This window comes from Periplaneta americana, chromosome 5, assembly GCF_040183065.1.
Source record: "Periplaneta americana isolate PAMFEO1 chromosome 5, P.americana_PAMFEO1_priV1, whole genome shotgun sequence".
NCBI lineage: Eukaryota > Metazoa > Arthropoda > Insecta > Blattodea > Blattidae > Periplaneta > Periplaneta americana.
Window position 1 is genome coordinate 86,048,366 of NC_091121.1, and position 25,683 is coordinate 86,074,048.

A 25,683-nucleotide genomic window follows, 5' to 3' on the forward strand; every position below is an offset into this window, starting at 1 on the left:
CCAAAAAATCATGTTCCTGTGTTGTACAGCACCTCAAAAATTAATTTGTAATTATTCACGTACAATGGCTGATGCGCCAAAAAAAAGTGGAAGACATCGTAACTTAATGAGCCATGTGCGCCAATGACTGGCTAATGGTCTAAATAAAGCGACCCCTTGTTCCTCACCGTAATTCCCAGCCTGTTAGTATCTCTTAAGCAATGTTATTTGAAGGGTGACGGCTAAAAACGATCGGAGTCACATTTTGCTAGTTTGTCAGAATTTACACTTTAAGGTTGTATGTCTACATCCCTATCTTAAAAGCAATGTATATTCCCCTTCATTTATTAGGAGACTATGATCTTTTTCAGCCAAATCTAATCATACTTGCATTCTGTCTGTGTTAAAATATAGAATGGCACTACGAACTCATTTTCGATTAAAAATGGACTATGATTGTTTTCAGCCGTCACCCTTCATTTGTATATAAATTGAAAGAAAAGAAGACTTTGAGATATACAAAAAAATAATAATAATAATGGGCCACGGACCACTTCCCTTCCCCCACTCTTTTCTCTTCTACTATCACAAAGAAATTGATAATTTCTTAGATATACCTATAATATGATAATAGGGGAAAATAAATATACTGTAAGTTCACAGGGCTAACGGCTTCGAAGCTGGGTACCTGGTTCTAATGAAGTGCATAGGTAGCAATATAACATGGGAGCATGAGATAGTTACTCTGCCTGCCATAATAAAATTCACTTCAATTAAATTCCCCAATGTAAAAATAAATAAATAAATAAATAAATAAATAAATAAATAAATAAATAAATAAATAAATAAATAAATAAATAAATAAATAAATAAATAAATAAATAAATAAATAAATAAATAAATAAATAAATAAATAAATAAATAAATAAATAAATAAATAAATAAATAAATAAATAAATAAATAAATAAATAAATAAATAAATAAATAAATAAATAAATAAATAAATAAATAAATAAATAAATAAATAAATAAATAAATAAATAAATAAATAAATAAATAAATAAATAAATAAATAAATAAATAAATAAATAAATAAATAAATAAATAAATAAATAAATAAATAAATCAATGAATGAATGAATGAATGAATGAATGAATGAATGAATGAATGAATAAATAAATAAATAAATAAATAAATAAATAAATAAATAAATAAATAAATAAATAAAAATTAAATTAAATTATATCTACTTTATATAATATACAATAAGTAATATGTACATAGCCGAACTAAACTTATGGCTGTCAAGCAGTTTCAGATTATTATATTTACATCAACATGAAACAAATTGATCAACATTTTTCTTAATATTCCTTTATATCTTGAAATACATCGTTGTAAAAATTTATTGTATTAATGAGTTCATGAGCATTGTCTATTTTATTTCTCATATATTCTATTGCAAAAAAGAAGTTTCTATGTAGCAAGCTGGATTCTCGGATTCTATATTCTTTGAAGTGCAAAGACTATATGTGTTTGAAACACAGTCTGTGATTACATAGATATCATATTACAATGTTTATATATTTTTAATTCGTATAATACATTTAATTAAAAGTTTATAATATCCGTATTTTATTATTGCTAGTAAAGTTGACTAATTTTGAATAGTCTGTGCTTCGATCAACTCATAAATATAAACAATAATCGAAAAGTGAACAGTTGAATGAACTGTATGCATATGCAAACAGGTAAATGGATAAATTGACTAAAATAAATAAAGAAAGAAAGAAAGAGAGAAAGAATACAATAAAGTATGAATAAAATTAAAACACGAATAAAAATGATATTTTTGTCAACATATTCAATTTGCAAATATTTGTAATATATATTTTTTATAATCTGCAAATGGGGGTGCAGCACTGAGGCTAGAATTCCCTGTTCTAAGTGTTCCACTTCTTCCCGTTTCTAGAGTTGCTTCTCTTGCAACGACATTCGACCAGCGGACTTCGAACGTTGCGTAGCATCATGTTGACGAGAACAGTAGTTGTAGGGATTGTTGCCCTGCTCGATACTGTAAGTATTTTTTTTTTCAATATTTCATGGATTTATATAATTTCTGAACATTTTTGTTGTATGTGTTTTTCGTTATTTAGGCTATTTAAGAGATGCAGGGAAAAAACTCTTAAATATTGACATTAAGGTAAATTCTTTGAAACTATGAAACTTGGGAGTTAGAAAGTTAAGGTTTCAAACAAACTAAAAGGTTTTTATGCGTTGATTTTTTTTTAAAGAAATATCGTATCTTGTTGACATTATTCACTTGGAATGTAAATTTGATATTATAATAAATAAAAATATAAATGAACATACTCTGTTCATAAGATTATGAAGTAATGGAAAAAATGCAGACAATCTAGAATACACATTTTAAAAATTGTCTAGTGGCTCGACTATATCCTTTCTTTGAACCTTAAAATTCACTATTTTATTGATTTGATTAGTTTTTAGGCTTTGTAAATGCAAATACTCTAATGCATACTCACATTACATCCCAAATTTAATTATAATTTAATATTATAAAAGTGGTAGATATTTATTAAAATGTTGCGTTAAATTTATGAACGATGATTGAAATACTGTGTCTAGAGATCTGTATTAATTTTATTTCCAAAAACTGCACGCAACGTTGAAAATTGGTTTCGTAGTTCATATGAGAACTATTAATGGCTTTAAGTGAATTAAATTAAATATTTAAATGTAAAGAAACCTTTAACTTTTCTTACGTACCCTAAAGTAAGCGTTTCTTATAAATTTTCTAACTTAATTTAAATTTCGAATTGATGCAGGCGTTAGCAGTATGGAATTTACTGTTTTTTTTTTTACTGGGGTTGAGGCTTGTGCTTATATATCTGTTGGTTTTATTTGTTACATAATTATTCGGGGGTAAATAGGCCTACAGAAACCTGAGTTACAATTTTAGACATTTGAAATCATACTGTTAAGACAAGTCTCTCGCTATTAATGAAACTTTATTACGATTGATATCCTTGGCTTACAGATATAAGGATGCAAACATGTGTGCAAATGCAAATATACTCGTATATAACAAATAACTATTATGCGTCCAAAAGTCTAGTATCTCAAGCAGGTTGCTGCTATCTGTCCACGATGAGTTTGTGGTTTTGTTACAGATTTGCAGAATACTAGTCACCCGCAATAAAACCCATTACTTCGTTCTTCCACATTGTCACGATAATCATTCCGAATTGAGATGATCGCATAACTTTTTTTTTTTAATGTTTACGGTAATTATTTACTTCAGCTGACGGCACGTCTTCTTGACAGGATTTAATAAATCCTGGATTTGAGTTTGGGATTACGTGGAAACTACTAAAATTGAGCGGAAAGCAATAATTTTCATTTTATCTAGTTAGTATTTACGGCCCCAAGATACGACGTATTCTTGGATAGAGTTCAGTGTACAGTATCTATGACGCAGGGCGTTTGAAGTTCCTTGTATAGATGGCGTTGTATTAAAATACATTAAACAGGACTTTATTAAAACAATTAAAATTGACACTGCTTTAGAATATAATAGTAATTTTAACTAATTTAAACGGAAAAAAATGTACAATGCATTATAGCCTAATAGGTATTAAACGTAGTGCGCACAAGGCACGGAACCAAAAAGTTTAATATAACTGTAGGCCCTACTGTAAAAGAATTAATCGTTAATGATATAGTAAATGGGGAAAAATTGATACTATAGCTTACACCCAAAACCCATCCACACCTATTAGGTATTAAACACGATGTGCACAAAATATAACAATAAAACAGTTCAATATAAATACAGGCCCCACTGTGAAAGATTAGATATTGGTTAAGGACATCATAAGGTAATTTGACGTAGGCTTAAGTCTATTTGTTTAATTTTATCTATTTGAAACAAATGTCAACGTGTCAACGTATAAGTTTACCATACGTCCGTAAAAAAAAAAAAAAAAGGGCAGTCACCTTTTTGACTAATGTCCGGAGTTTCCGTAATATATTTGTCGGAACGCGTAAGTCTTATTTTAACCAAACTTCATTTAATAATGCTGAAAACCAGTAATTTCTCGAGCTGATGTTTACTTCAGACATTAATTTTGAAAGTACTGTTTTAATTTGTATAATTTTTTTGCAAATGTTGAATTTGAAATCTGCAAACATGAACTATGTATGAAAGGCAGGCTTTTGTTAGACAAAGGTAAGTACGAAGTATTATAAAGTGACGTAAATAAACAGACATGAATAAACATTTTTTAAAGGAAATAATGTTCTTTCTTTCGTGAACTCTTCTTCAATCTTTCTTGATACATTTTTCAGTAACTTCTATCTTCAATTTCCTTAAAAAAAGGAAAACAAAAATAGATCGATAGTGTCCCGTATTTCAATGAGGAATTAATGGCAGGCTTAACCATTAGGCTAAATAAAATTTTGCTTTAATATATTGCAGTGAGGTTATTAATAACGATCCAGTGTACCTGCTTATGAAATATTACCGTGATTCCTAATTTTTGTTCTCAAAATCAAACAAAGATCTGATATTCCATTAGATGTATAGCGAGTCCCTTCTATCTACTTTTATGTTCGAAGGTCTTGGGTATACTTCTGTTGGAAACCTGCAGCTCTACATAAAAACCTTTTTGGCTACAAGGTTATTATGTTTGGTACTTTCTTCATTACTGTAAAGTTGTATATTGACAAGTTTTCCGAAACGAATATTCTATTTTGTAGGACTGACCCAGTGGTTAGCAAATTTAAGTTTACTGCAAAAAGGCATAGGTTTGCTTTGACGACCAATGAAAATTGTTTGATAGCGATTATAATCGTTCTGAATTTTCTTCAATTCCTGTAAATACTAAATCAAGATGTTCTTGTAAGTGTGTAGTTGTATAACTTAGACCTGAACTTAACTCGTGAAAATCTGGCGTCTTCAGGTTCATTGTACCCTCTTAACGCAAAATCGAATGCACCAAAATAATAATAAAATAACATTTTTCTAAGATGGTGAGTAAAGTTGCATTTTACCCTCCGTTGTCATTGCGTAAAGCGAGTCTTTAAAACGCTAATGCATTGCTATTAATTTTACGTACTGTTAAAGAAAATGCAATATTCAGTGTAGCCTATAGTGAGGGACGTAATTGTTGAATGGCTCTAGTATTTTCAAAATCCAATATTGTCACACTTCGCATGCTCTGGGCCAGAAGCCTTGTTCAGATCATGTAGATATGTTTATCTTTTACGTTTAAATATTTAATATGAAATTTTAACCTGAAATTAAGGAAAAAGTTTTTTTTATAAAACCCAGTATACTTTTGAACTTTGACGAAACAATCTCGTAATTTACGTCTTGTATACAGAAGTCCCTTATCATAGAATACTTGGATATAAGCAAGTTGAGTTCTATAAAAATAGAAAAAGCGAGGAAATACCTATTTGAATTTTTAAAATAAACCTAGAGCACTGCATCCCCCTCAAATTCTTTTACTATACTCTTTGATAAGAGCTATTAATAATTTCATTATCCTAACAATCCTCGATCATAAGATTTAAACACATTTTGCATAAAAATGTACAATGAGACTAAACAACGTACTTTCTTATTGCAGATTCTTTCAGTTGGATTGTTGGTAACTACAAGGATGGTACAAGCCGCCGAACAGAACTACCACGAACAGATAAGTTGGTTCACGGGTGTAGATTGGAGGGAATTCAGCAAGCACAACTCTACTGGAAACTTCAGCTCGAACTACACGGGAAATTTTACAACTCTCTCGGAAGAGGAGAGTGAGTAGCACTGTAATAAATGACATTTTACAGGAGCATTAAAGGCCGCTTTATTGGAATATGCAACGCCCCAAAAGAATTAAAAATAAGTTCTGAACATCGTCAGTAGTTCCTGTCACGACAATTGGGTAAACGAATAGACGTCGTTTAATCAGGTTATTTAACACAAGAAATAATGCAGTACTTCAGAAAGGTATAGGCTTTTTTGGAGTCTTCTTCACTCTGCTAACTTTTTATTAAGAGTAGTTGTTTGGTTTACACATTGAAAGCTTACAGAAGTATTTTTTTTAGACTGTTCTATCCACAAAATGGTGAAATAGTGATTATACGAACTCTAAATAACTTGCATGAAGTTTACTTAATTACTAGGAAGTTGTTTAATCGTTACAGTTCACACGAAAATTAACTTTGAATTTTCGTGTATCAAATATGGTGCCATAAAATGAGTTACTACTGAAGTTGATGACAAACGCGATCATGTAGTTACCGTTCTTTGTATCAAGCATTGCTGACACCTTAGACGACGATGAGTGCTCAACCTTTTGCAGATTTCGTCCAACTCCAGATAAAACCTCGTATAGTTAGCCACAATTAGTCGTGATTTGTGTTTTTATAAGCGTGCTTTCCAGTTACCAATGCTGAAGTTCAGAATTCGTGTAGAATGAAACCAGCACCCAATTTGTTCTAGAGGATTTATCAATTTTATACACTCATTTACTTGAATTTAATCTGCATTTGGCTAGCTGGAGAGCTTTAGAGGGCTGGACCAGAGACGGGTCCGTACACTAAGGCATATTTGGCCCATTGTGCGCCCTATATATGCGATGATTGTGGAAGTTGGACAATGATCTAGGTGGTATTCTTCAATCCAACGCTGACAGGTGGGCCATCCTACCTCAGACCCTGTTAGCTAGGTTCCGTTTCAGAGAAGAGTAGCCTGATAAGCGTGAAGGGCCCTGAGCCCCCAAGCCCTTCTTATATTATCGGGAACCCGTAGTACTCAGAAGATTTTACCTACGACTATTTTTATTATTGCAGATAATAAATGAAATGAGGCGGACATGGAGTTTTGGTGGAATTATGCAAGGAGACTGAAATATCCGAGAAAAATCGTCCGAAACTTTTGTCCATAAATTCCATCAGGACCTGGCCGGGGATCAAACCCGGGCCGCCTGGATGGAAGGCCAGAGAGCTAGCACTCTAATCAGACGGGTTTGCATTAGCCACCTAGTTTCTTTTTTTCAGAATTAAGATTTTTATTTAATTTATTTAACTAGCTAGCTAATGAGTACAAATTAAAATTATAAAACAAAAATGTTTCTAGCCACTATCGTAAGAGCCAGGCTTATGTAAGGTATGGTTTTAGCCAATAATATAACATAAAATTTACAAGGACAGTTTACTAAATACAGTAACTTAATTCAAGCCAATAAATAACACACAAGAGCAAAAAAGAGAAGAGAAAGAGGAAAAAAACACATTTAATAGAAATTGATAGACAGAAGCCAATGATATTCAATAAAAACACGAATATAGTCGATAGAAATAAAAGGTAAAAAATACACACATTTGTTAATATTATATATGAGAAATTTTATAAATATCTTTTTTTTATGTAACAACTTTGGACTAAAGCTCAGTCTTAGAAAAAACTGAGTGAAAACTTATTGCCGATTTGCTATGCGTTCGATCTCGGGCTACAGACTACTGTAGGCGTTTTTAATCAGAAATATTAGTTTTAGAACTATAAATTATACCATAGCTAAATTACTGCCATAGGGGTAATGAAGAATTTGGATTCACTGTAGTTCAAGATAGAGGTCAAGAAATTAAAAACTATTCAAGGTAACCAAATTTTCGTATGTTCATTGTGTTTATTATGGAGCAAGATTTCTACTTACAAGCATCATTTAAATTAAACTATTAATTCTAACTTGTTAAATATGGTATTAACTGAAACTGTCTTTTTTGGGGGGCAAATTTGCCCCTCGTATCATTAAACCCGAAGTTCCTCGGGTTAAAATTATAACAGGAAGATTAATATTTCAAGGGCAATAAAATTTCGTCAGAAGAAAAGTGAAACAGACTATCAATTTTCATACAAGAAAAGATACGTGAGGAGGTTCTGTGTCTGTCTAAAGGAGCAAGTTTCAAATATGTTGTCAAAGTAACCATTTAATCATGTGAATCTAAAAATATTTGTTTTCTTTTGTATTCGTATTCTTAGGTATCCGTAGAAACTTGATTTACTACAATAGCAATTGGCCTTGTATCCTGCTTATGTCCAGACACTGCAATTTCAATTAGGCCTACGGTTTATTCTGCTCGACTGCCATTTCTTGTGAGAATGGCATATTCATCAACTCTAGATCCGTTGCGAAATATTTTTAGCTGTATAAAAAGTGTTATCGCCATCAAATTGTAAAATCCTCAAAACTAAGACTAAAATGAAGAACGAATTTAATTTTTCATTTATTTAATTCGGTGTTAAGGCTTCTGAATTAAGTATTGCAGGTGTGATATATTTTAAGTTTTAATTAAGATTTTTTTAGAATTAGTTTTTGTTTTGGAAGGGGCATAAGTGCTTGTATTTAATTTTCTATTGCTTATTCATTTCATTGACTTCAGTTCTGAGGGGAAAACTTCACTTCATTGGTCTGTTGCCCTTCAGATACATCCATTACTTGTGTTAAATGTTGATTTCATATTAATTTCTTGCAATTACGGTATATGGAAGGAGTTTGTCATTAAATACTTTATTTTAAGCGATTGTCTTAATTTTCCAGAAAGCTTCGTGTCAGCTTGCCTGTACTATTCCATGGTGCACATACTAGTTTGTTTCCTGCTTTTCTGGGCAGCATTGGTGGTAAGTCTGGTTTGTTTATAATACTAATAAATCTGGTTTAGTGTTGAATTGAGAAATTACACAATGAAAGACTCTTCTACCTAAACATCTTGAAATGTTAATTACACCCAACGTAATTGATCAGATAACATTGACAAGCTGTCTGAATTAATATTAATCTGTGTATGTGTGTATGTGTGACAAGGGTGTAGTTTATCGCCCGCATTGTTACATTTATATTAATGACATGCTTAGGACATGGAAAATTTCAACCTTGGATTAAAATTAATATTTCTTCACTTCAGGGATTAGGCTCAAAGCCTGTTCCGGCTTCACAGCGACTTCTTCCAACGATTTTTGGGCTCTTTTTCCTTTTGGTCTATATGTTAATATTCGTCTTGGAATTCGGTTGGTATCCATTCTCTCCAGATGTTAAATTTACCGCTCTCTAAAATTACGAATCTTTTCTTCCAGTGATACCACGTTTAGTTCGCTTATGTCGTCATTCTTAATTCTATCTAGCCTAGTGAAACCCTCGACAGATCTTAGAAACTTCATTTCAGATGGTTGCAATTTCTTCCTGTCATTGCTTGTGAGAGTCCAGGTCTCTGATCCATATAATAGAATTGCTACTGTCGTTACATTATGAAACTTTGATTTTTTTTTTTTTGTTTTACCCTTCAGTGTTCTATTTATTGCACTACATATCTGCTGGAACATTGGAAGTTCGTTTCTTTCACTTGTGTGTTTGTAAAAGACTTCACATCCTAAGTATTTGAAACTAGTGACCTGTTCTATAGGTGTATCATTTAAAATAATTTTAGTTCTGTCACTGTATTTTTCATTAAAAGCCATTGTCTTTGTGCTCAAATTTTAAAATTGTACATCTCTCTTCTTTGTAACTGATATATTGATTTCTGTAGATCATTTTGTTTTATATTAAAACCTGGTCATCCGTAAATAGCATCGTCTTAATACCAAAATTAGGAGTGATTTTAATACCATTAGGTGATCTATTGTTCCAGTTTCCAAGGACTTCGTCCATATATATTAAAAACACTTGGTGAAATACTACAGCCTCCTGTTATACCTTGATTAAATGGAATATCCTTGTTATATTTTCAGTGTCCAATATTAATGTTGATTGTCGTGTTTTTTGTAGATAAATTTTCAATATGTTTATGAAATGGTTGGGATAACTTCTTCTATACATTATCTGCCACACTTTATTCCTATTAACACGAATAAAAGCTTTTTCATAGTCGACAAAGGTCAAGTGAGTTCTAAATTGTACTCCGTTTCTCAAATATGTTTTACTGTAAAAATGGCATTTGTACTTGAGCGGCCAACCCTAAAATCATTCTGTTCTTCGATTACTAAAACTTCTAAAATATTTCTTAATCATTCGTTCAGAAATTCTTGCTTATAGCTTGCATGTAGTACGTAGACTGATGCCTTTGTAGATCTGAAATTTTCCAATGTCCTCTTTTTAAAAATGGAGATTATTCGGGCTTTAGACCACGAATTTGGTGTTTTACACCTCTTCCAACATATATTCATTAAACTTAGAAGTCAATTATTTAGTACCTGTCCAACATATTTAAAGAGCTCAGTATTTATCCCATCTTCACCTGTTGCTTTTATAGTTTTCATTATTTTCAGTGAAGCTTTTAATTTCTCTATTTTCTTGAATCTATCTCTACATATATAAATTCTTCTCCACTTTCCTCTTCATTATTGAGTATATCTTTGTATTACATATAACTAGTTTGTTATTTACATATGTTAATGGAAGACAACTTGTGGCCTTTAAATTACTTAAACATTTAAACAGTCGAGAAAGATGTAGCCAATATACAGACAATAAGATATATTTTAAAATTTTAGCTTGTTAAATGTCATGTAAACACGCACATAATGCAACATGATTAGATATTAACTATCAGCTGAAGATGTCGTGAAAGACTAAAATATTAATGAAGATAAATTTATATATATTGTAACAAATTTTTATACACGTATAGGTAGTATAATAGTTTGCTTTTAGAATAAAATGTTAAGTGGTATTTTATTTTGACTGAAAAATACAATAGTACATATTAAATTCATACATTCTACGAAAACGGAGAATAAGATCGCATCACTGGCATGATGCCCATCCTATGAAATTTACCGTAGGCCTAATAACATATCCATAGTGCATTATTTGTGTATGCTAGCCTAGTTCGTTATTGGCTTTGCGTAGGTTACATAGTTTTAATCTTTATGATGTATGATACAGGTATGTCTTTAAATGTATGTACTTTTTGTGCAGGAAAACCGCGTTTTGTGTGTGCCATGGTTCGCCAGCAAGGGTGTCTGGTTTATGATGCAAATTATTGGGCTTCTTCACTATGTCGGAAATTACAGCGCCGACGACATATTGGTCTACATTGGATCATTTCATACAGGTAATGTAGCTATAGTGAAGTTTTTTCTTATGAAAAGTTTTCAAAGTTTTCTTGAAAAAATAATAAAATATTTCATATAAATACTAACGGAATGGTGAGACTTGACTACAGATATATATCTCCAATAAAATTGTGTCCTACTTACATACTGAAGTTAAAATAGCAATTTTTCATTTCTTTATTCTGTTAATAATTTTATTAAAAGTAGTCTTAATTTGGCTTAACTTTAGACTCCTGTATTTAATTCTGCCGAAATATTTCCAGCACCAGCTGCTCTATTACATTTCTAGTTATCTTTTTATACTTAAGTTCTATATATTTTCTTATTTTCTGTATCTCTGTATTAATTTTTTTCCTTCAAAATCTCTTAACGATCTTTTGTTAGGTTTTATAACATTTTAAAATTGTATCTGCATTTATTAAAGTAACGAAGTATTATCGTAATATCTCTTATTTCTTGTAAGTTTCTATGATTGAGAACTCTGAGATGAATTTACTTCAAAAACTCTAATCTGCCTCTCTATTCTATTTAGGCTATGGGCAAAGTGTATTACATAAACTAGAAGTAAGAAATCTTTAATGTTTGCATGGAGAGTTCATGGTTTGAAGCATTCTGTTAAAGCTATTAGGATCGTGTCTTCATCTGGATTAATAGTCTTTAGTTAGACCACTGTTGAGGAAATGAGTTACCTTTATCCGCACTGGTTGTATTAAATAAATAAAATTGTTCTATGTAGGTAAGGCAAGGTGTGGATGATGCGGTAAGATTGTTTTTCCAACAACTCGGTTAGTACTATACCGTTTAGGGTTGATAGTTGTTTCATTGATTTAAATCGTGAAAAAATATTAATCTCGAAGATCTTATTCTAGACTGCATCTTCTAATTTTTCCATAGTGTCGAATCTGAAGGGATTAATCGGTGGCAGTATACTTCCAGAAAAACCTTTGAAGTGAGATTTTAATGTTTCAAATGGAACGTTTACTGCTACAATGATGCGACACAAAGCACAGAAATAAATTTTCTTGGGATGAAGTCTCTGAAATCAGTGTCTGGAGTGTGATTTATAATAAACTTTTAGACTCCTATTTTTGCTTTGCTCACAGTCCATCGGCGTGCGTTTTGAAAAGTGGTAACCTGTAAGAATAAATAATTTATTTTATCTGTATGCAAGATAAACGGTGTTAAGTTTGAGCAAGCTCTTTCTTTCCTGTTAAAATCAGTTTATTTTCATGAGAATGCTGCATAAAGCAAAAAAAATGCCATGTTGGTTTTATCACATAATTATCGTAATAAAGGAACTTAAAGTAAAATATAAATCTACATTTATTAACGGTTTTATATTCGCATCTCAGCACGAGCGGATAGAATTTAAAAGTTAACTTTCCATATATGACTAAAACAATGATACTTTACCATCCGTGAAATATTTAGGAAAATCTTCAAGGTACCGGAACTGTAGAATTAATGAAGCATTAGGAAATTTTCTTTTCGAAATTACGCAGCAAAGACTTTTCGTAAGTGAACCTCTGATAACCTGAGAAACAATGATTTGTACCGTAGTTTCTGCTAAAGATTCTTATCATGGTTTAAAAAGAATATAATTATTTCGTACATCTATATCCGGATAGACTAAAGGTATCATTCTTAAACTCACAGTCCAAACAAACCAATGCTTATGTTTAAAGATAGACTTCTTCGTAACTGAAATATACGTTGCTAATTGATTCTTACTGGTTCCAATTCAGACGAGTCTAACTGAAATTCGTTGTGAACAGACTAATGTGGCACGTTCTCGTGAGACAGTTTCTTTGGAAACACTAAAGTTGTCGATATATTTTTTCAATCTGTAGATTGGATGGGGGACAAGAGCTGAAGTAATAGTATCAGAGTTCAAATTGGGCATGTTATGAAATCATATTAGTACAGTGTATTACTCGAATAAGAAAATTTGAATTAATTTACAAAATATGTTGCGTAGCGTATGCAGATAAGATTATTAGTTCACACAGAAAATTTTGTACTTTGTTGCAGTTCTATCTTTGACCTTCATTATGATTGTTCTCCACCTGGTACGAAACTGGCCCAGGCCAACTTCGTATATAAATATGCACGATTTGGAAGCACACGTGACTCTCGATGGACATCAGGGTGCTGGGGCAGCGGCAGGAGCTGGACCCGTGGGTGGGGAAGCGGCAGGAGCTGGACCCGTGGGCGGGGAAGCGGCAGGAGCTGGACCCGTGGGTGGGGAAGCGGCAGGAGCTGGACCCGTGGGTGGGGAAGCGGCAGGAGCTGGACCCGTGGGTGGGGAAGCGGCAGGAGCTGGACCCGTGGGTGGGGAAGCGGCAGGAGATAGCTCCATAGGTGAAGCAGCAACAGATGGCTCCGTAAGTGGAGACGCAGCAGCAGCCGGCCCAGTAAGTGAAGCAGCAGCAGGAGCCGGCCCAGTAAGTGAAGAAGCAGCAGCAGGAGCCGGCCCAGTAAGTGAAGCGGCAGCAGCAGGAGCCGACCCAGTAAGTGAAGGAGCAGCAGGAGCCGGCCCAGTAAGTGAAGGAGCAGCAGGAGCCGGCCCAGTAAGTGAAGGAGCAGCAGGAGCCGGCCCAGTAAGTGAAGGAGCAGCAGGAGCCGACCCAGTAAGTGAAGGAGCAGCAGGAGCCGACCCAGTAAGTGAAGGAGCAGCAGGAGCCGACCCAGTAAGTGAAGGAGCAGCAGGAGCCGACCCAGTAAGTGAAGGAGCAGCAGGAGCCGACCCAGTAAGTGAAGGAGCAGCAGGAGCCGACCCAGTAAGTGAAGGAGCAGCAGGAGCCGACCCCGTAAGTGGAGAAGAAGCAGCAGCAGGAGCCGGCCCCGTGGGTGCGGAAGCAGCAGCTGAAGAAACGGTCCCCGTGAGTGAGGAAGCAAAAACTGCCAAAGCAGCCGGCTCCCGCGGTGCAGTAGCAGGGATCGCTGACAAGCATTGTGATGTCTCTTAGGATGTAGGCATTAAGAGGAGCAGGAAACTTCAAATTGAAGAAATTTCGTTAGCTGCAGATATATTCTTTCTAAAGAAACAATTCTTTCTTAAATTATATTAATTCCGCGGCTTGCATTATCTCCCTTAAATTCTTCGTAATTGTACGGAGTTGTTACGCTGGTTTTTGTAAGATTACTTTATAACTTTTATATGCAGTAGATTTTAATATTTTATTGGAATTTGCAATTATTTTTATGTAAAGTAAGAAACAAAATATATCTATATTTATTAGAGGAAATGTTGAAATATTGTAAATGTTTATATAAATTGTATGCACTTCGGAATGTTAATAATTAATGCAGAAATGGTTATTGAAAATAAATGTTGCTCGTTGAATATTTATCAGGTGTTCAAATTAATTTCCAGAGCTGACATTGATTTTAGATTAATGAAGGGGAAAATGTGTATTTTTATGCTTTACATTTCCATTTGGAACTCCACTCTGTGACAGTAACACGAAATTTGTCAAATTAGAATGTAGAAACGTTGGAAAATGAATTGATCTACGAATATATCGGATAACTTGCTGGTAAAACTTTAAATTTTGTGCGCTTTAAATGTAATAAACTTCTAAAACACCGTTAACAGGCTCAACTTGAACGGTGTGTGAAAGATAATCATGGATTCGAATCTAGTCGTAAGACATCGACAATTTTCAATTATCAAAGCTCGGTGTCGTGCTGATCGTCATGATGGGGGAGGATCCCATTGTGTTGAAAGATCAATGACTAGTTATGTTGCAACGAGTATTAGTATTAAGAGTATATTTCACTCTTAAGTAAATCGGTAGAATCTCCCCGCAGAAAATGACTAAATGGAATCGCATAACATTATACCGACACTGGGTGAAAAGTTATTAGCCTCTTGACTTTGTCAGTTTACCAGTTTCGCAATTGCAAGTTATTCCTTGTAATGAATTCTGAGAAGCCAGGAGTCGTTCACTATTTCAGGTCTATCTAGTTTTAAGACTAACTTTCTTCAGTGCACAGCAAAAAACTTTAGCGAGAAAATGGTGGCAAAGCCGTCCCTTGCTCAAGGATAATAGTGGTACTTTACAAAGTCTACATGATTTTAGCTTGTTAGTTGCACTTGTTCGAAAAATTCCTCAATAAGGATTATCTGTAGCTTTCAATATCCATTCGTTAACATCGAATTCAAAAAGTTTTTTGATAGTGACTAGACAACGGAGGACAAGTGGCTACTGATAATTAACAAGCAAGGTGTAGTCTAGGGTTGAAAGTATTAATAGGGAAATAAAATGGTTCTAATTTCTTACACATGCAATGACGTTTCCTTCATGAGCTAACTACTTACTGGCTTTTAAGGAACCCGGAGGTTCATTGCCGCTCTCACATAAGCCCGCCATTGGTCCCTATCCTGAGCAAGATTAATCCAGTCTCTACCATCATATCCCACCTCCCTCAAATCCATTTTAGTATCTTCCCACCTACGTCTCGGCCTCCCCAAAGGTCTTTTTCCCTCCGGCCTTCCAACTAATATTCTATATGCATTTCTGGATTCGCCCATACGTGCTACATGTCCTGCCCATCTCAAACGTCTGGATTTTATGTTCCTAAGCTAAGGCGAATTTAGCTAATATGTTATGAAATGTATTTACGTACAGTTTCCCTGGAAAAGGATGAGACGATTGAATATTCCTAAGTCTCAGATGTAAGACACTGCGCATGATCGGAGACCAGAGCACCGATACACAAGATAACGAATATTGAGTTACTTAAATTCAGGCTATTTGGTTTGTTGCTAGCATCGTTCCGAAATTCAATTTAAAAACTGCAAAAAATATATTACGTAAATAAAAGATAAATATATACATAAATCGTGTAGTTAAATCGACAATGGACCTTCATGACTAGATCGACACTCCGCACAGAAAGGAAAGCTTTCATGTCGTTTCCATAGCTCAGACGGTAAGACTTCTGCGTTTTGTGTAGAAGAGTGAGAGTTCGATTCTTAGTCTACACAACAATTTTTTTTTTGTCTAAATAACGTTGAAATAGCTAAGTCAAGTTGAAATATAGTTTTACAAAGTCCTGAGATTAAGTGTTAATGATCGCAAACAATACAAAATTACAAGTTATAATATTATAAACGTTAATCTAATGAATGCATTTATACACACACATATATATATACAATGTAAATGCATATATATTAAAAACTAACAATTAAAATGAAATTAAAAAAATATATAATAGACAAACTTTTACAAAGGTTTAGAGTCTTTAGGCTATGTCATTTGTTGAGTAATTATTACAATAATTTATTAATAGCTTTCCCATATGTGTAAGAAATGCACTCGCAAAAAAACAATTTTTGTTAAAAGTATGGCTTTGGATTATTTCATTCTCACCCCTGCAGTTAATTTTAACTATTTTATCTACGTGTTTGCATTCAATTTAATTCATGTTATGATTGAATGTATAAGCACTGTTGCAGTTATTGACTAATTACATATATTAATAATTATTAAATACATTTGTTAAGTAACCAATTGCAGTATCTTTTGCAAAATCTTGAATGTTTAAGTTGTCAATAATATTTCTGTACTATATACTATAATACGTTAAAAGAATTTGCAATAGATTTGGGATCCTCTACTTTATAATCATTGGTTTTAATGAAAAAATATTTTCTTTCTTAGGATATCTACAAGTTTAAATTTAATAATATTACGAATAGGTTTAATTGCATTATCTGAATTTTGTACTTTTCTACTCAAATATATTCTATTTTCCTCTTTCATAATTTTTGATAAATTACACTGTACTTCTTGCAGTATTTAAGAACATGAAGATCATTACATTGCAACTCATTACATATAGATTCTTCTTTTTAATACATAAGATTTTGAAGTCCCTGCGTTATCTACATGTTTTAACTTTTGAATTTTTTCACAACATTGAGTGGAGAACATCCACTGAAGTGATTATGAAATTAAGTGAAAAATTCAATATATTTACTCTTAATATCAGTAGTACCAGTATCATATATGTTTTTCCAAGATTCATTTTGTAGACATAAATGTAAATAATCACTAGATACAGCAATTACGATCCTTTCTTAGTTTTTAAATTAATATTTTGAAATTGTTCAGTGACATTGGAAACACATAGGATTTGTTTATCATGGTCAGACAAGCCATTGATTATAGGTTCTGTCGAATAGGAATTCAGTCTAATTCTGTGTACAAAACGTTTATCAATGGCTGTGTTACTTCAGCTTGTATGCTATGGGAAAATGACCCTACGAATAAGGTTTCCAGTTTCAAGGATTGAATTTAATTTACTTTTACGGAAAAGTTCCGAGAGATAATCTATGTTTATGTCACTACAGATCACAAATTCCATATGATATTTCTAAAGTCTTTTCTTTACAAATTCAATGTTGGCTATAAATATTAATAAATAATGTAAGAAATATGAATGATTGTAGTTATAAGTCTGATTTACATTATAAAAAGCAAGAAGTTACATTCCTCGGCAAGATTCGAACTTTCGATGTTTGGTTTTGTCGTCCAACGCACAACCACGGACCTATTCAATGCTTATGTTAATAACATACAATTTAGCTGTAGCAATGTGGTGTCATAACTTGGGGTTTGTTTATTTAATGTAATTAGATTTAATTTGATTAGTTTCGCAACAATTGGACTTCCTGTTACATCCTGTTATTTAGATATTTAATTTAGGGTTGATTTATTAACTCTTACTATGCAAGATGCCTCTTATTTCAATAATTCTATATCATGTTAAATAGTCATTGTCTACACTAAAGTATTATCGTCATCTCTCATTTCTATCGTAATGGCGAACCGACGTGACATGAGACAGCGAGTTATAGCTCTAGTTGAGGCTGGATATGGAGCTAGATCTGCTGGCCGTTTGGTCGGTGTTCCTGGAAGTACAGCCGCGAGATGGGTTCATCGTTACCAAAATTTTGGGGAGGTCGAAAATCGCCCTATTCCTGGGCGTCCGCGGATTTCTTCATTGGAAGAGGATGCTCTTTTATTCGAGACAGTTCGACAGGACCCTTTTCTGACTGCTAACGAAATAAGAGCAGCATCTAACTTTCCCGGCTCTTCACAGACTGTGATCAGCAGGTTGAGGAACCGCGGTAGGAGCCGGAGGGCTGCGCAAATGGAAATATTGGGGGAAGCACAAGCTGTCGACCGTCTTGCCTTCGCTACCAATCGAGTGGATTTCGATTGGAGAAATGTAATTTTCTCCGACGAAACAACCATCTCGAGTGATTACGAAGGTCCTGTCCGTGTCTATCGTGAGGATGGTCTCCGACATGATCAGCGCTATGTGCACCGACGTGAAAGATCGGGGCGCTTTAGCATATCGTGTTGGGGGTGGATGTCTTACGATGGACCTGGCGTTATAGAACGCATCGATGGCCGGTTTAATGCGGAAACTTACGAGCACATTCTGGAAAATATATTCCTTCCCTCCGCCCGAGAACGTTTTCCCGAAGGAACATTGCTGTTCCAGCAGGATAACCATCCCGTGCACTATGCTGCAAGCATTCAAAGAAGGTTTCAAAGGAGACCCGAGATCGAAATCATTAATTGGCCTCCGAAGTCACCTGATTTGAATGTCATCGAAAATTTATGGGCGGAATTGAAAAAGAGAAGGATAGCCACCTATGCCCACCGACGCCTTCGAAATCGAGACGAATTGTGGGATCAAGTTGTTGACACCTGGGAAGATCTCGCCGGGGATCAGAACTTATTCCACAATCTCGTGACATCCATGCCGGATCGACTTAGATCTGTAATAGAAGCTGATGGCATGTGGACAAGATTTTAAGTTAACAGGTCTCTTTTTCTTTCTTATGATTTTTGTTTGAGGAAGAATACTTTTAACTTCCAAGTAAGATTTATTTTTTTTGACGAGGTTCAGCCCACTTGTAAGACCCAGAAATTGGGCATAAATTATTCCATATTTCGACAAATTAGACAGTCGAGGAACTCTGAACAATTTAATTACACCTCAAAAAAAAAGTTTTACCTGGGATCGAACACGAGACGTTTCGGTTATACAATGGAACCGGCACGCTACTATATGAGCTACCGAGACAAGACAGTGATAGCAGCAGTCCATAATGTAGATCCCTTAGCAGGCATTTGCCATTCGGTACAGTGAAGCAATGATATTTTGTGACTCGAGCTATTTTGTGAAATCCTGGCCTTAAATGGCAGTCTTCTTCGTGATCCTTATTCTGGTCCTTGTCCTTGTTGTGGTCCTTGTAACAATTGTTGTACTATCTGTCATGTTATGTATCCCTACGTCGATATCGAGTGAACCGCGCTGTAGAACTTTAACTTCCGACGACCAAGAATCGTCTCATTCTTTTTCAGGGTAACTGTACGTCTTAGCACTTCTTTACGTGCAATGATGTAGCCTACCATTAACGCATTTGCAATACAAGTCTACCCAAATACTCCAATTTATACTATGTACCTTATTACTCGGCCTAACCTCCCATTCAATACTTCCTCCTAGATTTCATTCGTTATTCTCTATTTGTTCCCAATCCTAATAGCATAGTTTAGTATATAGTCACGAAGCTTAATACGTGGTAAATATACATCCATAGTTGCTAACCACTAGGATCACTACTATCGCCTCATTACAGACAATGCGAAATAGTTTCTGCACAGTCTATTGTTCCTAGTACCCTCATAGACTCAAGCTTCGTGACTATATACTAGACGTGCTAATAGGCTTTCTCAGTGTCCTCTCTAATATTATACAGGGTGGGGCATGGGAACCAAGTGTTTTTTAAATGGCTTGTACTCTGTCATTATGAAAGGGAGAGACGTGCGGCATGTGACAGTCCATTCCGTGGCTCATAGCATTTCACCTGCAGTCGGCATCATGGAGCAGTGGACGCAAGTTTGCGTATGATTGTTTTGTTAGAAATGGCGAGTCGGTGACCTCGATACGGCGTGAGTTTTGCTACAGACTCAATATTAATCGCAATGATTTTGTTCCCGTGCGTGACACAATCTTATGTTGGGTTAAAAAAAAAAAAGAGAGAAAGGCGCAATACTGAAGAATAAATCTCCCGGCCCCCAACACAGACTGCGTACTCCAGAAACTTTTCAGTCAGATAAGCGATACTGCGCAGCCCAGGCCGCTCAGCTCGAAGACATTCAACTGCTCATGGAATCAGCAATCGTACGGTAAGACGGATTTTGCATGGCGATTTACATTTACACCCATACAAGATAGGTGGTTTCAGCAAGATGGGGGCACGGCGCATATCTCCAGAGCGTCAATGGCAGTTCTTTTCCTCCTGTTTTCCAATCGTCTCATTTCGAGATTTGGTGATATTCCATGGCTCCCTCGGTCCCCTGACCTGTCCTCGTGATTTTTTTCTATGTGAGTACCTAAAGGCACGTGTTTACGAGGATAAGCCCCGAATATTAAACGGCTTATACCTAAGGCTACGTACAGCTGTCAAAAAAAAAAAAAAGTGGCCGCACTCGTGAACAGCGAATATTTTCAAAGTCCACTTCGGGTCGCGGCGATGTTACACGATGCATGTGCTTGTACAAGCAGTTCCGGAACTATGAAAGTGTTCCATATCTGCGCCTCGTAGACCAGCGGTAGATTGCTTGTTTAATGATTCAAAGGTTGTGGGTTCGGGCCTTCTTCGAGTTTTCATTTTATTTTTTAATCGTTCTTTAGCGATGTAAATGATATTCAAATTATCATTTATATTCAGTTATCGTTCTTTATGAATATCACGTTATTTATATTTTGTTATCGTTCTTTAGAGATATGAATAAAATTCAAGTCATTTGTATTCTGTTATCGTTTTATAACGATATGAATAATAATAATAATAATAATAATAATAATAATAATAATAATAATAATAATAATAATAATAATAATAATAATTATTATTATTATTATTATTATTGTATCTCAAATGGGGGTTAGCCCTATTTTACATATGTATGTTAGGGCTATAGTTTTATGCACAAAAAAGATAAGCATAAAGAGAAATGGAAAAGAAAATTAAATTAGCTTACGCGATGTAAACAAAACATAAACAATCCGTAAATTAGACATTGCGATTGCAAAACAAATATCAGGTATCAATTTGAAACATACAAAAACATTAACAACACACATACGTAACACTTCTATAACACAAATATGCAGCTTTCCGTACCATACATCATACATTAATATACAATAGTCACACAAACACAATCAAACTATAATTACGACATTGCGACGACATCAAGCATCCCATAACTGACTCACATACGTAACAAATCAAGCATCCGTTACAACACATACATTTCAACATAGTAACCACACTTTTAAAAGTTACAAATTTGGCTCCAAGAAGAATAAATAGGATACTGTTACTAATTACTATTCTTCTACAATTTCTTAAATACATCTGTAATAAATCTGTGAAATTCCGATATGAATAATATTCACGTTTTTTTTATATTCTGTTATCGTTCTTTAGCGATATAAATAATATTCAAGTTATCATTTATATTCTGTTTTCCTTCATTAGCATTATAAAATAATATTCAAGTTATTTATATTGTTATTGTTCTTTCTCAATATAAATAATCTGTATTTTATGTAAGTAATTATTATAACACAAATAAACATCTTTCTTTGTAAAATAGGTTATTCTATTTAGATAATTAAATACGTATTATATAATATCTTATATTAATTAAACAAACCGATATTTATCATTTATATTCTGTTATCGTTCTTTAGTGATAATGTATAAATAACATTCAAGTTATTTATATTGTAATCGTTCTTCAGCGATATAAATAACATAAATTTAATATTAGGTTTGGAAAAATCCAGTTGCATAATACTGGTATTAGTTTTTCTTTTTGTATTATTACATTATACTATCTTGAACCACAATAAAATGAAAAGGAGTAACGAGGAATTGAACCTGATATGTTGACATATAAATTCCGACGTTCGTCCGCTGAGCTACGAGGGCAAAAGTGTGGAAACATTTTCGGAAAAATTGGCCCAATCACACTCTAAGATTTTCTGATGATTCGTAGAAGCTAGTCCAGGATGCGGGGGGGCAAAGGCTAATTGGGATTTCCCGTTCTCTGATCGGGTCAAACATCCTGATAGAACTAATATTTAACCCTTGCCGTGCCTTTCGGTAAAGTCCGGAGGGCCCAATTAGTCAAATCCACTCTCCTCATCTCCACGCTTGGGCCCCCTGGAATCTAATAAGTTGCGAAAGAGATAGTGGTGTGCGGAAAGCAACGGGATGTTACCGCATTTAGGCCTATCCTTCCCAAGAAAAACTGGAAACATGAACAAAGGAAGCTTTTAATAGAAGAAGGATCTTCTGCGGACCTCTGGAAAAAGAACTAAGGAAGAGACTAGTGAAGTGCTTTGTGTGGAGTGTGGCATTGTATGGGGAAGGAACATGGACATTACGACGAAATGAAGAGAAACGAATTGAAGCATTTGAAATGTGGATGTGAAGAAGGACGGTGTGTGTGAAGTGGACAGACAGAATAAGAAATAAAATTGTGTTTGAAAAAGTGAGTGAAGAAAGAATGATGCTGAAACTGATTAGAAAGAGAAAAAGGAATTGGTTGAGTCTCTGGTTGAAAAGAATAATAGACGACATTAGGATATGTGGATCATATGCGGAGACTAAGAGGAAGGCAGAAAATAGGAAAGATTGGAGATTGCTGGGTTTGCAATGAAAGACCTGCCCATGGACAGAACACTATGTATGTGGGTATGTTCAGAATGCCTGGAATATCGTGTCTAAGAACAGTCGCTATTTGCAAAGACTAGTCGATTCCATGCCCACTCGACTGCAAGATGATCGAGATAAGAGGAAGATAGACTAAATATTGAATTGTGGCTTTTTGTTTTGTTTTTTGAACGCTTAATTGTTAGAATGTTTTAAGGCCGACGCCAGTAAATTTGTTTTGTTTATGCCACGAAAGATATTTTTATTGAGAATAAAATCTTTTTTCTTTCCATTTGCAGCCACAATATCATAATGATAAAGTCATGGCATAATATATTAATGAACCTGATGTTAATTACTAAAATAATCGTAAAAGAGAAAGGAGCCATTATGTATAGTTTGTCTCTCTCAAAAACATAACAAAAAAGAACATAAAAAGCACGAGGTTATAGTCGAACGCCGGACCTCATGAATAAGAGGCCGGAACGCTACCATTACGCTATCGAATAACATAAGTAAAGTTCAATTATAACTGTAGATATCAGGCAACGTAGTCCAACAACATGTAACATCGCCTGTCTCCGAATTGTAGCGAAGATACCCGAAGGGAACTTTGTATCAGGAGAGCGGCCACTTTTTCTTTTGACAGCTGTACAAGTTGGAGCGACGATAAACAATAAAAGAAGCAGCGACGCTATATCAGAGGGAACTGAAGCATGCATTGTCATTGACGTGTGCATACTGGAGTAACAATAAAAGCAAGGATACACGATAAAAGCGACGAAAAAGAAAAATTCCATTTTCTTCGCTCTTGTCAGTCATATGATCTATGATTAAAATAATATTAATCTGTATAATGACCCGTGGTTATCAATATATTTCAGCAATTAAATTATCATGGATATTGGCAAATTGATCAGTTCTGTATTTATTCGTGATAGGTTATGTGATCACAAGAACTAATCACATCACAAAGAATTTATACTAGCTTTGGGATGAGAAATGGGTTCAATTTTGTACGTATTTAAGTTATATTAACCTTGAACCTAGCAGCTGATTCTCTCTCTCTCTCTCTCTCTCTCTCTCTATATATATATATATATATATATATATATATATACATATATATATATACATACACACACACACACACACATAAATTAAGTGGATGTATAGAATATCTTCTACTGATAAATCAAAATGTTCTCTTCCCGCGTCCTCGTTGCTCCGATACGAACACTTGATTCTTTAATAATACCAAAGCGTTGCTAGGTCGTTTATTTTGTCGTTTATCGTTGCGCCAACGTGTACGTACCCTTTTATGAAAGCGAGGTCGGAAGGTCACTTTGCTAAAATGCACGAAGCTGAACTGAAATTGAACGGAAAATGATCTGGCGTTTTGCCTACGGAGTGAAGTTCGAGAATTTGGACTAACGAAAGAGAACGGTGGACATATCATAGTTTTGTAAAGGGATAGTCATGTAAACCGACGGAAGGAACAGGGATGGTGGAAAAAAAACATCCCAATTGCAAGGACGGAACAACAGGTGGTTGCAGGTCACCACACGATAACAGAAGAGAATAGTAATGAGATCAGGACCCCACATACTAACGTAAGAGAAATTTAATTGTAAGGGTAACCAGAGGTAAGAATTTCGTACCAAAACTGTCAAGTTGTGCGAGCTTTAGCTATATATCTACCGAATGAACTGTAGTGACGCAGCTCTCAAAGTCAACAAACGCATACAGTCGGGTGGTAACCAAACTTATCTTTGTGCCAATGTTCCATGGCCTTAGAATCAGAAACAAAATGTACAATTAACATTGTTGCCAATAATTTATTACATACTTCGTAATTTTGAATAGCCTATAAAATAATTTACCCATACATATAAGAATAACAAAATACGTACTGTGTATCTAGCCTTGTTACAATCAATTCTTTACATTATGTAATACACACATTACGTAAGTTCCATGTAAATATGTATCTCCATTTGCTGATAGGCTAGTATGATCACCAGTAAATCTTTAAGTTTTGCATTCAACTTCGTGTGATTGGAATATTTAAATTCTGCCATGTTAACCGCTCACTAAACTTCACAACTCCACTGCAGACGCTAGCGCGTAATGAAACTGCTTCTCTACTGTACATATTCCTGTAATTTAGTTACGAAAGTCATCCATCCACAGGTGCGGATATACTGTGAGTTGTTTATGTGAAGAGAAAGTAATATATCCAGCAGACTAGTGAGATGATCTATATTCGTGGCTTCACACAATCTGAAATCTACTGTATGTTTCGGTACGAACTTCCTACCTCTAATGATGACACAACATGGAAAAGAAAATTATCAATAAAGTGATCATGCGTCTTTGGGTAAATTCAAGTCTACGGAGACCGGCAGTAAGGGCAGCGCACTCCAGCAGAAATGTGGACACGAATGTAACAAGGACCAAGGGCGCTAACAAGGCGAGCGGGGAAAAAAAGAGAAACCAGAAGTCGGGAAGTAATACGGGGAGAGGAAGAGAGAGGAATAAGGGTGAAAATATAAGTGGAAATCTAGTATATGCAAGTGAAAGCACTTAGGATGCGCAGTAGGTATGTTCTAACTGAAACTTGGAAAATTCAAGTGGCCCAAATTTTGTTTCTGGGTCTGTACTACTTTTTTGCTATTACTTCTTTAAATCTCTTAACACTTTCTCTATTATTATTCACTCTTCCTACTTGCACTCACTTTCACTTTCTCAAAATTCTACTTAATTCCTTTCTCACTATTCTCACTTACTGTATCTATTTTTACTCT

At 34.5% G+C, this 25,683-nt stretch overlaps 1 protein-coding gene across 1 annotated transcript; it reads left to right on the forward strand.

Moving 5' to 3' along the window:
* Positions 1-1,945: 1,945 nt before the first annotated feature.
* Positions 1,946-14,438, forward strand: LOC138699941 (spidroin-2-like). The gene is made up of 5 exons (XM_069826150.1): positions 1,946-2,057; positions 5,639-5,816; positions 8,603-8,682; positions 10,976-11,111; positions 13,144-14,438. Exons 1-5 carry the CDS (start codon positions 2,010-2,012, stop codon positions 14,079-14,081), a joined length of 1,380 nt encoding a protein of 459 aa, XP_069682251.1. The 5' UTR covers positions 1,946-2,009; the 3' UTR covers positions 14,082-14,438.
* The last annotated feature ends 11,245 nt before the right edge of the window (positions 14,439-25,683 follow it).